We start from the raw sequence: 17,400 nt of genomic DNA on the forward strand, positions 1-17,400 counted from the left end.
TTGATCTTCATAAATTCATCGTCGTCATCATCATCATCAGCTGCCATGCCCAGTTTGAGCTTTGACTGCCATGGCCCACACACTCCTGTTTCGGGTCAAGTGGATCAATTCATTGGTATTCATTTCCGATTCGCTGGCTGCTCTATTTGTCATCATTTGTCTTTGTCTTCCTCTTGCTTTCTTCCGTTCAATCTTTCCCATAACTACTGTGCATTCCAACTCCTGTTTCCTAATCACATGTCCGATGAAGTTACATTGCCTTTTCATGATCTCATATATTATTTCTCTTTTTGTGTTCACTCTGTTCATGACATACTCGTTAGATATTTGTTTCGTCCATGATATTCTTTGCATCCTCCTCAAAAACCACATCTCCACTGCTGTAATTTGTTTTCTCATGTTACTAGATATTGTCCAACATTCTGAGCCATATAACATAACTGCAGACACCAACAAAATCAACAAACTCATTCGTAAGGCCAGTGATGTTGTGGGGATGGAACTGGACTCTCTGACAGTGGTGTCTGAAAAGAGGATGCTGTCCAAGTTGCATGCCATCTTGGACAACGTCTCCCATCCACTACATAATGTACTGGTTGGGCACAGGACTGATTCAGCCAGAGACTCATTCCACCGAGATGCAACACAGAGTGTCATAGGAAGTCATTCCTGCCTGTGGCCATCAAACTTTACAACTCCTCCCTTGGAGGGTCAGACACCCTGAGCCAATAGGCTGGTCCTGGACTTATTTCCTGGCATAATTTACATATTACTATTTAACTATTTATGGTTTTATTACTATTTAATTACTTATGGTGCAACTGTAACGAATACCAATTTCCCCCAGGATCAATAAAGTATGACTATGACTATGGTTAAACGTAACATTTCAGTACTCTGAGGCGGGTTGTCATGCCTCGTTTAGTATTAGTCAGTATACTCTTCATTCTCGTAAAGGTGTCTTTTGCCATCCCTATTCTTCTTTTGACGTCCAAGTTGCACCTGCCATCTGATGTCACCCAGCTTCCTAAGTAGCAAAAGTTCTTTACTTGTTTTATGTCTTCCCCATTTATTTTCAGCCTGCAGATAGGATTCTCCTTCATTTTGGATATCACCATACATTCTGTCTTTTTGCAATCGGTAGACCCATTTTTGCACTTTCTTCAACAATTATATCAATTAAGTTTTGTAGTTCTTCCTCCATACTTGCAATTAACACAGTGTCATCCACATATCTGAAATTATTGATGTTTTCACCACCAACTTTGATTCCCAAGGTGTATCTTATTTTTTTGTAATATTGTTTCACTGTACACATTAATTACAGGTGAATTGCTTCATAAATTACAGATGTTGAAATCTGAAAATAAGATCCTTGAGAAGGTTGATGCTTTTATATTAATTCTTGGGTATAGATTTTGTCACCAAGGCTGAAATCTATTGTTTGTACCTTGAGAAAGTAAATTACCTTCAGTCTCTTCAGAAACTTGCCAAAAGTGATAAATCAATACGATTAGAAAGTTCTTAGATTCTATGCTAACAACAATGCTAGGATAGAATTAAATGGACATGCAACAATTATATATGATCTGAGGTTGGTTTACTATTGTTAACTACCTTATTCGTGTTTTCTGTTGGTTTGTTGACAGTACCTCCTCAGTTGTAGTGTGCCACTGCTAAAGATATAGGTATTTATTCTAATTGCTGAGTTGCTGCTGAAGCAAATTGCTTAGATTTGGATCGTGTCAGCTGTTTGTGTTTTAGGAGCTGGATTTATTCGGACAAGAGCAGAGTGTGCAATTGGACTCCGAATTTCTGTCATAGGTGATGGTTCATTCTTTACTGCCTTTAAGTCGTTGCCTGACATTAGTGAAATGAATATTGCTGGCAGCCAGCTTAACAGTTGGAAGAAGTTAGTTGGTTAGGCCGCACCTAGAGTGGAAAATGGACAATCAACATTTTGGGTCAATAATCTGGACTCGTGTAGCATGTAGGATTTGCTGAATGTGCATATGGACTTCTTTGTAATCTGTGAAATTTAAAAAAAAACTGAAGGCTACAATGAACAGTCAGTTTGCTGACCTTATGGAAAAGGTATGCAGTTATCTTCAGCTGTTCTACCCACGACTACTGCCAGAGTCTATGATAATTACTCTCCATCAACGGCAAACATTTCCCTCAAGGCAGAAATTACCATAACTATTTTAATACCAATTTTCCCCTGTCAGTGTCTTTAGCTGGAGTGTGAATTCGAATAACTAAAATTTCTCATTTGCAGATTTGGAAACAGTGCCCTATATCACAAAATCAAAGTAGTTAAAAATAGCTCCAGTCAGTGGTAACACAGCGTTCACAATTTTTTAATCACTCACTTATTATATGCAAAATTTGCATGAGTATGTTAGGAAGATGGCCCCTACGAGAATATGTCAGACAGCAGGGAGGGGACTTAGAAATGGAAGTGGGTGAAGCAGAGCCAGACGACTAGAAGCCACAGCAGCTGGCTTGTATATTACCTACGTTACTGCCAGCAATGCGGCTGGCATTTAGGGCAGCCGTGAAGGTCTGCCATCTTTGGTGTTCAAAGCTGCCTTCATTGTATAATGGCTTTTTTCTCGGTTTTCACTACTATCAGTCATACAAGTCCCAGGTGGAGACTCAGGAATACCGACATTCTCAGATGTAGAAGCATTCTTCATTTCTGTTTCTGTAACAATTTTGTTTCATCAGTCAGGGTTGTTAGCCCTGAACCAAACCTAGAGGACAAGTGGACTACTTTTAGTCTGGCCACTACCCTTTGACCTCTTTGGCATGGGTGACCCTACCAAGAGCCAAAGCATAAAGGACTGACTCCAGCCAGCATAGCCCTCTGGCTCATTGAGGCACACAAGCCTCCAAGCCATGACATGGTTGTGTTATTGTAATCTATGTTAATGCCTTTTTCTTTGTGTCCCTGAATAGTTTTTTTGCCAGAAACCCTGCGATCTGTTTCCAATGTAGCTTTTCTTCCTATTGTCCTATTGATTCTACTCTCAGGCTGCCACGTTCCTGCTAGCACTGGCATAATACCCTCACCCCCCACCATCTCCAAACCAGGATATTGGTTGTCTTCCTGTATGGCCAACTTGACCAGAAACTACTTTAGTTTCCTTATGCACTTAAAGCATTCCCTCCTGTAACCACTTCATCAGCTTTTCAACCTCTTTCCCATCTCTTAACTCTTGTCTGCAGAAATTCTCCATTCTTTGTATGTAGCAATTTTCTCTCTTGCTGTTCATTGATGGGTAGTTAAAATCGAACTTCCTACATATTTGATTTTTCCATTTCTTCTTCTACCTCCCCTTTTAATATTGGATCAGTAGTAATATATCATTACAGATTGTTTCCAACCTATCGCTTATAACCTTTTTTACTATTGCCTGCTATCTCCATTTGGTAAAAATGCCCTAGACCCATTTCTTCCTTTCCTGTCTTTTCTGATATAAAAGTGCTGTACTTACTTGGTAGCCTGCTCTTTATACATCCATGTTTGTTATTTTTGCATCCTTTCTGGGACAAAATTGTGTTTCTATTTGCATGCAAGACCAGAATTGGTTGTGTTAAGTTTCAGATTAATACTGATCCAATAACAACTGAGTGGCACAGCTAGTAGAACTGCTGCCCTACAGATCCTGCAACCTAGGTTCAATTCCACTCTCCAATGCTGTTAGTGTGGAGTTTGCATGGTCTCCTTGTGACCACATGGATTTCCTCCCATATCCCAAAAATGTGTAGGTTAATAGGCTAACTGATGACAGATTCATCTAATATATAACTGAGCAGTAGAATCTAAAGGTTAGGGGCATGGAATTGGTGGGAATGAGGGGAAAATAAAATGGGTTGGAGTAAGATTAGTTTGAAAATGGATGCTGGATGGTGGACCAAAGATGGTAGTATCTCAGACTAATTCTGATCAACTTTCAAAAGAAAGTAATATCACTACAGGAGTAATTCAGTCTTTTTTAATGTATTGAGGCAAAGCTAAGAAACCACATGCTAATTGGGTTAGACGATAAATGTTTGGAGTATTAATTCATTAGGTGAAAAGTCCTGTTTCATGCTGTAAATATTTTAATTAATATTGCATAGGCAGCTCAGTCAAGGTCTCTATTCTCTGTGTGTAGCACATTGCTGAATGCAATTTGATTCAGACCCTCTGATCTGGGTTTACAGAAAGTTTCTATTGTGCAGTAACAAAAGAAATGCTGGAATGTAGTTTTGACTTTAATTTATTTGCTGGAACTATGTTGAACTAAGCTGGTTAATCTTGACAACTGATTATTGAAATACACTGACTGTCTAATTGGAAAGTTTATTAAGACTTATTAAACTAAAAGGCTAACAGTAGACAATATCTAAAAGGAAAAAAAGTAGGTTAAGATTTCAGCTCTGATGTCTGATTGTTTGCTATGCATCTTGCATTGCTATCATTGGACAGAAAAAATACACGTATATTGTTGACAAAAGACTGCAAATGCTATCATCTGAAGCAAAATATAAAGTACTAGAGAACTCAGCAAGTTGGATAGCATCTGTGGAGGCATAAGCTTGTTTGACTTTTTGTGTCAAGATCCTGCATCAGGACCAAGAATGTAGAGGAGTGAGGCAGATGCTGGCAGGCAATGGGTGGAGCCAAATGAGGAGTTGTATGACGACCTGATGGAATCAGGTAGGGGAGTGGTAGGAGACCCAGTCAAATCAGTTAAGTAAGGTGGAAGGAAATAGAACTGTGGGCTGGTGGAATGGGGGTAGGGTTGGAAGATGGGGTAGGAGGAATGGTGAAAGAACCTAGATGAATCAGATCATAGTCAAAGTTACCTGATACTGGTAAACTCAATGTTCACAACTTTTATGTTGAAGATGAGTCAGAGAGAATAGCAGGTGCTATTCTTCTAGATAGCATTTGGCTTCACTCTGATATTGGAAAAGGCTGAAGAAAGACAGGCCAGTGTGGAAATGTTAACCTCTATACCGGTTACTTCCCTCAGCTTTTCAGCCCTGAGTCAGTGTCTTCACCCTTAAGCCTGATTTATACTTCTGCATCAAATCTCCGCGGTAGGTACTGCGTACCCTATGCCGTAGGGTGACGTTCACCTCCCCAGAAAAATAACTCGCGTCACAGCGACGCAGGCTGCAACAACTGTGATTGGTCCACTTGGTAGCATCGTATTTCCTCCTACGCATTTCCAGTTGCTTTTCTCCGCCATGTCTGTACACTGATGCGAAATAAATGGTTGGAGACGATGAACCAAATCGTCAAATCTACCTGCCGACATCTGAAAATATTTGAAATGCATTTCCTCATCCATGTCTCTCACCAAGAAACTCAACACTGGCATAGAAACCCCACCGCCAACTAGCGTTTCGGTAGTGAAATGCAGAGCGACGCAGACACAACAACACATGCTCGCTACGGCATACAGCTAAGCAGAAGTATAAATCAGGCCTACGGCATAGCCCATATGCAGAAGTGTAAATCAGGCTTAACTATTGACACTTGTTCTGCTGAGTTCGTCTACTGGTTTGTTTTATAGTACTTATTTTCAACATCACGTTAACCGTCATGGTAGTGTAGCGATTAGCACGATGCTCTGACAGCTTGGGGCATTCTGGAGTTTAGAGTTCAATTCCAGCGCCATCTGTAAGTACATCCTTGCCGTGGAATGCATGGGTTTTCCCCGGGTGCTCTGGTTTTCTCCCACAGGTGTGAAGATGTGCCGGGTAGGGTAATTGATCATTGTAAGTTGTCCTGTGATTAATTTGGTTTGTCAGGGGTTGCTGGGGTAGCATTACTGAAAGACCCTGCTCTGCACTGCATTGCTTAATTAATTAAGCACAGTAAAAGCTGGTTGCAGTGAATAATTCCTTCCAGACAAACTTGTCTGCAATATTGAACTGGACCACAGGATTTATAATGGAAAAAAAATATTTCCATGAAGCCTCTATTTAACGTCAGTTTCCAATGACAGACAAGTGTGGGTGGACTTTTAATCTAACTATTTATTCCCAGTTCTGATAAAAGGTCGTTGGTAGAATCCTAGAGCAATTCAGCACTGATACAGGCCTTGCGGCTCAGTGAGTCCATGCTGACCATGGTTTGCACCTAGCTCGTGCCAACTTACTGCAATCAGCCCTTATCCCTCTAAGCCAGACCGCTCATGTACATGTCCAAGTGCTTCTTTAATGATTCCATTGTATCTGCCTCAACCACTTCTACTCACCATCTTCTGTGTGGGGAAGGTTGTTCCAAAGGTCCCTTTTAAATCTTTCCCTCACCCTAAATCAATCTGTTCTAGTTTTGGAACTCTCTTCCCTGGGGAAAAGACTTATCTATGCCTCTCATAATATGAAAGTTTCTTTAAGATCACTCTTCATTCTTCTATGTATCAAGAAATAAAGGCTGGCTTGGCCAGCAGCTATAACTTGGGCACTCTAGTTCTAGCAACATCCCTGTGAATCTTTTCTGCATTCTTTCCAGTTTAACTGCATCTGTCCTATAACAAAGTAACCTAAATTGAACACAGGCTGTCCTCCAAGAGCTGCCTCCCAACAATTTGCACATCTGAACTTACTGTTGCAACTCCTACACTCATTGCTCTCACCAATGAAGGCCAATGCGCTAAACACTTTTTTAACCACCGTCTCCTTGAAAATGCCCGACGCAGGCCTCTCATGGTCTGAGTCGGCGTTCCCCCTCTGCTTGTGACACCCTTTTCAATGAGCCATACACTTGTACACGGTATCTCTGTTCCATTACCCACCCTGGTGCCATACCATCTCATAATTTCATGACATCTGCAAGCGTACTGATCAAGCTTTGTGCACACTCATCCAAATCGTTTATAGGTTATAAGAGTCCCAACACCGACCCTAGTGTCATACCACTAGGTACCGGCTTTCATTCTGCAAAACAACCTTCAACCACCACCTGCTGAATCCACCTAATTAACTTTTCCTGGGTTCCCAAGGAATCTAACCTTTCAGACCAGTATACCATGAGGAACCTTGTCAAAGGCCTCACGAAAGTCCAAATAGACAACATCTATTGCCCTATCGTACTATCAGGGTTCCCACTTCAAAAAAGCTCAGCAGCTTGACAAGCACAACTTCTCTCACACAAAGCCATGCTGACTCAGTTAGGCTCAGTTGATGCATTGATCTGGAACATCAGTTGTTTCTCACAGATGTTGTTTGATACGCTGAATGTTTTCAACATTATTACTATTTCCTATTCCTTAAAAGCTCAATAACTGAACTGAAAATCTGGTCCAGTCATGCCTGACAGATTTCAAACAAGTTATTGAATCCATGCCAGAGGTTTACTCAGTAGTGAGAAACAGCAGTAGAGCTGAGTGTTGGGAGCATCTGAGAAGTCTGTGAAGAAAGATCAAAAATTTGTTTACTAAATTGAAAAAGGAATGAAAGTCAACTAGTGAAAAACACAAAACAATACAAGAGCTCCTCTAGATTACTAAAAGGGAAAGACTATAGTACCTTGTAGAAGTATTCAGCCCCAACCCTGTGTTCACATAAATGAGTATTACAATGAGGGCTTTTGATCAATTTATCTGAGAATTTTTATTTGTGAATCACGTGCTCCTTTTCTTCCCCCACAGTAGAGCCCCAGAAAAACAAGAAAATTGTAAGGCATAGGAAGCTAAAGATTCAAAAACTAAAATGTCAGCAGTTCAATCTTTTTAATCTCCCTTTGCTCAGCACTTAATCAAACAACCTCTCACAACCATTACAGCTAGTAGTCTTTTTGGATAAGTCTCTATTAGCTTTGGACAACGTGATAGAGCAAGATTTGCTCATTTCTCCTTTCAGAATTGTTGGAACTGTGCTAGGTTAATTCAGGAGCAGTGGTGGACAGCAATATAGGCCAGAAAGTTCCACTTTAGTCTCATCTGACCACAAGATCATCACCACATCTTTACAGTATCTCCGAAGTGATGCTTTGCAAAGTTTTTATGGGCAAGAATATGATTTTTATTTTAGCCAGAGCTTCTTCCTTGCCACCCTTCCGTAAATGCCATTTTGTTTTTGCAATCCTTAGAACTTCATCTCCAGTGGCAGCCACTGACTTCTGCAGCTCACGCAGAGTGACTGCTGGCATCACAGTAGCCTCTATTACTAGAGCCATTCTTCTCTGGTGACTACGTTTAAAGGGGTAGCCTGACCTAGGCAGTATGTAAGGCTGTGGTTTCATAATTTTTACATTTTTTCACAATGGTCTGCATTGAGCCCTGAGGTTCGTTCAGTGCCTTTGAGGTGGTCTTGTATCCTCCTCCTGATTTGTGCTTCTCTATTATTTCCCTGCCTTGTCTGAAATGCCCTTTCATCTTCATTTTGGTTTGGTGTGTTGAAAATCTACCGTACTGTTGGACTTTCAAAGGTTTCAAAGGTACATTTAATGTCAGAGAAATCTATACAATATACATCCTGAAATGCTTTTTCTTCACAACCATTCATGAAAACAGAGGAGTGCCCCCAAAGAATGAATGACAATTAAATGTTAGAACCCTGAATTCCGCCTCCCCCCCCCCGCCGCAGCATCTCTCCTCCCACGCGTAACCGGCAGCAAGCAGCAATCCCCCACCCACCCACCAGCAAAAAAAAAAGCATCAGCAGACAGAGGTGGTATTTATTCAGATTGTAATGCTGCGGCTTTATAAGGTATTGGTTAGACTGCACTTGGGCAATTTTGGGTCCTTTAAGAAAAGATGTGCTGGCATTGAAGAGCACCTAGAGGTTCATGAGAGTGGTTCTAGAAATGAAAGAGTTAACGCATGAGCAGCGTTTGATGGCTCTGGGCCTGTACTCACTGGAATTTGGAAACGTGAGGGGAATGTCTTTGAAACTTTTTGACTATTAAAAGGCTTAAATAGAGTGGATGTGGAGGGGATGTTTTCTAAGGTGGATGAGTCTAGGACCAGAGGGTACAGCCTCAGAATTGAACGACATCCATTTAGAATAGAGATGAGGAATTTCTTTAGCCAGAGGGTGGTAAACCTGTGGAATTCATTGCCACAGGCAGCTGTGGAGGTCAAATGATTGTGTATATTTAAGATGGAGGTTGATAGGTTCTTGATCAGTCAGAGTGTTAAAGGTTGTGGGGTGAAGGCAGGAAAATTAGGTTGAGATAATAAATCAGCCAAGATGGAATAAAAGAGCAGACTCAAAGGGCCAAGTTCTGCTCCTTTGTCTTATGGTCTTAATAATAAAACCCCCTGAGTATAGTAACAGGATTGAGCACAGTCAGCATGGATTTAAAGAAGGAAATTTATGTTTGACTAATCTATTGGAGTAGTTAAATCACCAGACATGTAATTGTAAGACTAAACCCAGAGATGAGTTCACATTTCTAATCTGATTGCAGTGGAATTTAAATTTGATTCCTCATCTGGCATATGAGAATCTAGGTTGAGGGAAATGATTACACCCGGTCATGATCGTAAAACAACTGGGTTGTCATAAAAATACACCTGGTTCTAATGTCTTTAAGGGAGGATGTCTTAGCTGGCTGGGCCTATATGTGATTTTTCCAATGTAGTTATTTGGGCCAACAGCCCAGCTATCCCTTTATTGCTACATTGGAACAAGGAGAATAAAACCAGATGGACTTTCTGCATCAATCTGGGCAACAAATTCAGGCACCCAGGTTATTCCCAGCCCTTAAATTTTCAAATTGAATATGAAGGGATTGATGTCTAAATTGGAAGGGTTGTCCCAGAAATTAGTCAAAGAACAGCCTGTTGTGGTTTTATGAGCAGAATCATGCCTTTTAGATGCAGTGGCTGTCCTTTAACTAATTTCTGAACAATCCACCAAATTTACACACCAATCCCCTGATGTTCATTTTGCCAGAGTAAATATTTTACCATGCATGGCTATCAACTTGGTAGACATGACTGTGTCATTAGAAAACAGAGAATAAAAGAATTCAAATAAGGGAAAAATGTGCCCATATCTCTATCTGTGACTAGCCAGAGTGCAAAATGAAGCAAATTCAAAATTTTTTTGTTACTTTTCAAAAGTTAATTTGAAGCCTTGTAATTAAAATGCCTTCCAAAAAGTGGCTCCCATTTGTTACTACACTTCTTGCCTGGAAAATGGCTTCAAGTTCAAGAAATGTAAATGGCTTTCTGGAGTTGCTTTTCAACAGATTAGGTTTCCATCTGAAGGATCTGGGCCAAATAAATTATCTTAAAAGAAATATATTCTTGTCAAGTGTAGCATAGGGATTTATTATCCCTGATTATAACTCTCTCAAAATACAAACTTGAAATGGTACAGGCTGTCTGTTTTCAAGAAAGATCATTATTCGTTTGTCTAATTTAACTATGTTGTCTTTTTTTCCCACCAGCTTTGATAAAGTATATTCAGCCAGTCTTAGTGTCTCGATCAGACCAGCATTCACGCCGAAAAACAGTGGAAGAAATAAAGCAAAGAGCTCTATCTAATGGCAGATGGCCTCAGGTAACTTTTTCTTTGCCCAGTTGATACTAACGTTTTGTCATTTTGTTAAGTGATCTGTCTATATGTGTGGTGTAAATAAGGAACAAAATGGAAATGCACAGTGGGGTGATCAGGATGTTAAAAAGCATAGTTGAAAATCAAAAATAACCTGCAAATGCTGGACATGTAAAGTAAAGGAGAAAGTGCTAGAAATACTCTGTATTGGGGATTGTGATCAGGGTTTGATTACTTGGGGCAAAAGGAATAAACACAAATTTTATGCAGGTGCTGAAAATCCACAATAACACACAAAATGCTAGAGGATCTCAGCAGGTCAGGCAGGAATAAACAGTCGCTATGTCAGGCTGAGACCCTTCACTAGGGCAAAAAGAACATCTCTGTGGGGATGAGGGGGGGTTGCCGAGATGATTCCAGTGTTAATAGGGTTGTCTGGTTACTGAATTAACGTGGTTGATGAGCAAGGGATCTTGATAAAGCTCTGAAATGCAAGTCAGATCTGTTCTTGAAATCAAAGAATCACGGAAACACTTAGTAGTATATGTACATAATATAGTATAACTGGCCCGAGCTTCAAGCATATTGCAAGGGAAATTATAGTTTCAATTTTTTTCTAATTTTTTTTCCTTTCAAACCTCCATCATTAGAAGTATTTTTATTTCTATTATTAAGAGTTCGGTGTTTCTAAGATGCAGATTTCCTTCAGAGAGACATTGCAATGCAGTTTCTTGAAAATCAAATTGCAGTGTAAAACTAGCTGAACATTGTTCAGACCTGCCTGATGGAATTTGTTTCACTGAGTTGTTTTAATACCACACAGAAAATATCTCCAATGCAGTTTCCAACTAGTCTTTAAGCATGCCCTTAGATACATTTGCAAGCTAATCTTCCTTCATTTTTTACTGTCAAAGGGAGGCTAACGAAACGTACCTTTCCAAAACATTAATTTCTTAAACATGTCTAAAAATTAACAATTATATATTTAGTATTGACCTTCTCCAAAATGTAATGGAAACTGAATTATTGTACCAATAGATGCTCTTAAATTACCTGTGTAGAATTTTCTATATATTCACCAGAAATGTTTCTTCGGCCTGACATTGCACTTCTGGGTATAATGACAGCCAAGGAAAATATGGTATTATCCACAAATCAGTTAACTAATGAACCTCATAATCTTAATGATGATATAATCAGCTTATTGGTCAGACAGGACAATTGTTATTGCATTCTAGCCCATTCAATATATAGTATAATCTCACTTCATCATCCTTGTATTTGGAAAAAATGGTAGACATTTTGTTAGTCTGTACTTGAATTAAAGATTACCAAAAATAAAGTAAGTGAACCGAATAATGGGATGCTAAATTAGATATGATTCAAGCATACTATTCCCACCTTGGAATATGGAAAATAACCAAGTAGTATGATTTGAATGGCCAAATTGATGTGATGAATGATACCTATTCACCCTCAGACTTAAACCTACCAATGATTGTCTGGGGCATCAAACAAACAACTGGAGCCCTACAGTTCAGTCTTTAAAAACAACAAAATCAATTTAAGTATTTCAAACTCTAAATACAAATCCATGTTGTAGTGGATATTGTAGAGTCCATAATATTAAAAGGAGGTGTATTATTTGTGGCTAAATCATGTTTCTTAATTTCCTTTCGTTGAAATATAAATGTAGTGGTTAAATATAAGTCATCATCTTTACACCTCTAATCAAAATCAGTTTAATATTACTAAGCAACACACACACACAAAATGCTGGTGAACACAGCAGGCCAGGCAGCATCTATAGGAAGAGGTACAGTCGATGTTTCAGGCCGGGACCCTTCGTCAGGACTAACTGAAAGAAGAGATAGTAAGAGATTTGAAAGGGGGAGGGGGAGATCCAAAATGATAGGAGAAGACAGGAGGGGAGGGATGGATCTAAGAACTGGAGAAGGGAGAGGATCATGGGACGGGAAGCCTGGGGAGAAAGAGAAGGGGGGAGGGGAGGGTGGAGAGCAGGCAAGGAGTTATAGTGAGAGGGACAGAGGGAGAAAAAACTGGGACCACTGGGACACATTTTAATTCCACGTCCCATTCCCATTCTGATATGTCTATCCATGGCCTCCTCTACTGTCAAGATGAAGCCACTCTCAGGTTGGAGGAATGACACCTTGTATTCCATCTGGGTAGCCTCCAAACTGAAGGCATGAATATTGACTTCTCTAACTTCCGTTAATGCCCCTCCTCCCCTTCACACCCCATCCCTTATTTATTTAATTTTTTAAAATTATTTTCCCCCTTTTTTTCTCTCTCTCTTTTTTCTCCCTCTTTCCCTCTCACTATAACTCCTTGCCTGCTCTCCATCCTCCGGGCTCCCCTCCCCCCTTCTCTTTCTCCCCAGGCTTCCCGTCCCATGGTCCTCTCCCTTTTCCAGCTCTTAGATCCACCCCTCCCCTCCTGTCTTCTCCTATCATTTCGGATCTCCCCTTCCCCCTCCCACATTTAAATCTCTTACTATCTCTTCTTTCAGTTAGTCCTGACGAAGGGTCCCGGCCCGAAACGTCGACTGTACCTCTTCCTATAGATGCCGCCTGGTCTGCTGCGTTCACTAGCTTTTTGTGTGTGTGTTGCTTGAATTTCCAGCATCTGCAGGTTTCCTCGTGTCTGCGTTTTTAATATTACTAACATATGTTGTGAAATTTGTTGGTTTGTAGCAGCAGTACTTTGCAATACATAGTAATAAAAATCTTAAAATTGCAATAAGAAATAACAATATGTGTGTATGTGAGTCTGTGTGAATAGATGTCTATCAGCTTTGCACATCTGGGCACTGCAATTTTTCCCCATTCTTCATTAGAAAACCGCTCAAGCTCTGTCAGATTGCACGGGGATCATGAGTGAACAGCCATTTCAAGTCCAGCCACAAATTCTCAATCGGATTGAGGTCTGGACTAATGTGACTTCTAAAACCAATTGGCTGCACTAGTGATGACTTGGTGTTTCATATTAAAGTGGGTGAATACTTATGCAATCAATCATTTTGTGTTTTATATTTGTAATTAATTTAGGTCACTTTGTAGAGGTCTGTTTTCACTTCGAGACTAAAGAGTTTTTTTCTGTTGATCAGTGTCAATAAAAGCCAAATTAAATCCATTGTGATTCAATGTTGCAAAACAATAAAACACGAAATCTTCCAACACTGTACTTGGAACTTCTTTTGTTGAAGGCTTCATTGGGAAATATTTGCAAACACAAGTGATGTTATCAGATTTTTGATCATTTAAAGCATTACCTATACAGTGCCTTGAAAAAGTATTCAGACCCCAGAAATACTTCCGTATTTTACTGTCTCATTTTTAAAATATAAATTATATTGAAGTAGAATTTTTTGAGCTAATCTACAAAACATTGTGCATCATTTTAAATCAAAAGAAATGTTTTAAAACCTGTCAGTAATGTACTAAAAATTAAAAAACAAAATTAAGTGGCTGAAAAGTATTCATCCCCTTTGTATCACAGCTCTAACTTTCCTCGGATGCAATACTGTATATAACCATGCCAACTCACCCAATTTGTTGATGTAGAAAATTGGAGTATCACCCGTTTTCAATGATTTCATTAGAATAAACGCCCCCTCTGTCTCTGAAGTCCAACAGTATGGTAGATTTTCAATAGGCCAAACCGAAATGAAGACAAAAGAGCATTTAAAACAAGTCTGGGTAATGATAATAGAGATGCACAAATTTGGGGAAGGGTACAAGACCATATCAAAGGCACTGAACATATCTCAGAGCTCAATGCAATCCATTGTGAAAAAGTCGATTTTTAAAAAAACGAACAAGAAACCACAGCCATACTGCCTAGGTCAGCCCACTCCTCTAAACTTAGTCGCCGGTGAAGTTTGGCTGTAGTAAGAATGGCCACTGTGATGCCAGCAGTCACTCTGAGTGAGCTGAAGAAGTCAATGGCTACAACTGGAGATGAAGTTCATGGCACCACAATCTCTAAGGCCTTGCAAAAAAAAGGTGTTTTTGGAAGATTGGCAAGAAAGAAACTGGGGGGGGGGGGGGAGGTATATCCTTCCATGTAAAGACTTTGCAAATCATCGTTGTAAAGATGTGGAAGAAGATCTTGTGCTCAGATGAGACTAAAGTGAAACTTTGTGGCCTCATGACTAAGTGGTATATGTAGCTTAAAGCTAAGACTGCACATCAGCCAGGTATCACCATCCCTACTGTAAAGTATGCTGGAAGTAGTATTGTGCTGTGGGGATGATTTTCAGCAGCAGGGACTGGAAATCTGATCAGGGTTGATCGGAAGATAAATGCTACTAAATACAGAGTGATCCTGGATAAAAACCTGCTATCTTCTGCCAGAAAGCTTAAACTGGGGAGGAAGTTCCTTTCAGCGGAGCCACTGTGGTGTGGCTTCAAATGAAAAAAAAATTGATGTCCTTGAGTGGCCTAGAGTCCTGACCTTAACCCAATCGAACATGTCTGGCAAGACCTCAAGATTGTTGTCCACCACCACTCTCCTACTAACCGGGCACAGCTTGAGCACTTTTGCAAGGACGAATGGGCAAATCTTGTTCCACCACTTGTTCAAAGCTAGTAGAGACTTATCCAAAAAGATTGCTGGCTGTAGTAGCTGAAAGAAGTGGTTCAACTAAGTACTGAGCAAAGGGAGATGAATACTCTTTATTGCTGACATTTTTAGTTCTTCATTCTGTACAATTTCCCCTGTTTTTTTTTGGGGATCCACAGTGAAAAAAGGAGCATGTGATTCACAAATAAAAATTTTCAGTTAAATTGATTGAAAGTCCTCGGTTGTAATACTTACCTATGTGAACAAAGAGTTGGGGCTGAATAGTCTTACAAGGCAAGGTGCTGTAAATTCATCCTGATAGTCGGGATTTGGCCCAGAATATTGATGGTTCCTTTCCCTCCACAGATGCTGCTCAACCTGCTGAGTTCCTCCAGCAGTCTTTTTGTTGCTCCTTGAATACATTTGTAATTTGCACAGATGTTTAACATTCACCATTTTGCAAACTTGTGAATTCATTAAAAATGTTTGTAATAAGCATTCCGATTTTGTTGACTGTTTCATGATCCTAATTCTAGGTAATGATATTCCCAGAGGGTACATGTACCAACAGATCATGTCTGATCACCTTCAAACCTGGTAAGATTGTAATTTGTCACTGAGTTTTAAAATAATGCAGACAAATTAAGCCATATAGTAGCCTAACATCGTTGTGTTTTAGTTTTTATTGTGTTTCACATATTGCCTCAATCTTGCTCTTGTGCCAGTTTGTCCATTTTATAGCTTGTCATGTGCAATGTTTTTAGGGTCTACTGGCAAGGCTGTTAAAGATTTTTGTATAGTTGTCCAAAACCGAACACTTATTATAAATATTTTATGACAGTTTTTAAATGATAGTAGAAGTTTTAAAGTTGCAAAATTAGTTTTCCATTTCACTACTGTTGGAAAAACAGCTGGGATGGAAAGGTTACATGTATAAATTTCAACAGTGGTCAAATTGAAATTCCACAGTTTCCTGAAAAATAACTTTCCTCGTATAATATTAGAATAGTTTTCCATTATTCACCTAACTGATTGCCTTTCTGTTTCTTAAACTAATGTATTCATCTTTAGTCCATATGATTTAACACCCACCTTAAACAAAGGTTTATCAGGCTCAGATTTGAATTTATCAACAAGCTAGTTTTGTGAAGCCCTCCACTGGTTGAGGCTGACCACGGATGTTGCATATTGGCTGTCATACGTAAGCCAGGGCAATAAGGTATGAGGAGCAAGCTGGTGCACGTGCAGCAGGCTCACCCTCTCGATGTAGTTGATGAATCCAAAGCAACAACAAAGACAGATACATTTTGGCAACGGTGGTGTTGCAGGAGTTGCCAATCAATGTTGAACTCAACCTAGGATTGTTTTAGGGACTCCAGCTCCAGATTTTTCCTTGGGGTTTATTTCTGAAGCCTTTCCCCATGAATGGGTATAATCATTAGGCAGTGGAGATATGAGATCAGCTTTTTCCTTCTCAATGAGCTGCCAACCACGCATAATGAGCCTTGTCCTTGCAAAGCAGCTGGTTTTAAGGCGCGAGTCACCCGCCTTTGCCCCTGCTCCTGTCAGTTCATCCACTCTTAGTAGATAAACCACACGTGAAGGCCAGGAGCTGGACTTGTTTGTCAGAGGTTATTTGAGACACATGCCATTGGGAGCATCTAATAGGTATTGGAAGCTTATCTCCACTACAATCCCCCCCACTCCCAGCTATGACAACCATAAGGAACCAATCTAGACATATTTGCTTTCTTAACATGAACATTCCAGATTTTCCCTACAGATTGCTCAAACAAAAGCATTTCCTGATGTCGCTCGAGGATGACTTGGCTGTTTTTTTTAAATCATGTCCTCGTACACTTGAGGGAAGAGTTTATCTATTCAGTATGGTTGTGAATTGACGTTTGCAGCTCAATTAAATATAGAAATTCAGGCTGAATCAATGCTGCCTCAGTACAATCCATGTCATTTTGTTTAACTGTACTACACCCACTGAAAGGTCATTGTGTCCTTCAGGTGCAGTGTGGTCCAGATGTGTTTAACAAAAACATTTATGCCTTTATTTGATTTTTACCCAACTTCTTTGAAATGAGCCGTTTTAAAGACTACCTGTCCACATGTTTTTGATAATTTCTGTACATGGGCCCCACAGTTTCTTCTACAAGTTGTATAATACGCTCAGATTATTTTTTTATGGATTCAAATTAATGAACCTTGCAATTAGATTTGATAAATTTAATCTGACAGCCTTTTGACCACTCACACGGTCCTTCAATGTCCCTTTACAATGTTCTGCTCCCA

The 17,400-nt window shown here is 39.8% G+C and overlaps 1 protein-coding gene across 2 annotated transcripts in view; it reads left to right on the top strand.

The window, feature by feature from the left end:
* The window catches only part of LOC134357871 (lysophosphatidylcholine acyltransferase 1-like), a 115,817-nt gene that overhangs the window by 53,436 nt on the left and 44,981 nt on the right, over window positions 1-17,400 (top strand). For both annotated transcript variants that reach the window (XM_063069596.1, XM_063069597.1), the window contains 2 exons: window positions 10,406-10,518; window positions 15,636-15,696. In XM_063069596.1, coding sequence (XP_062925666.1) covers window positions 10,406-10,518; window positions 15,636-15,696 — 174 coding nt within the window. The remainder of the gene's footprint in view (window positions 1-10,405; window positions 10,519-15,635; window positions 15,697-17,400) is intronic.

This window comes from Mobula hypostoma, chromosome 17, assembly GCF_963921235.1.
Source record: "Mobula hypostoma chromosome 17, sMobHyp1.1, whole genome shotgun sequence".
Lineage (NCBI taxonomy): Eukaryota > Metazoa > Chordata > Chondrichthyes > Myliobatiformes > Myliobatidae > Mobula > Mobula hypostoma.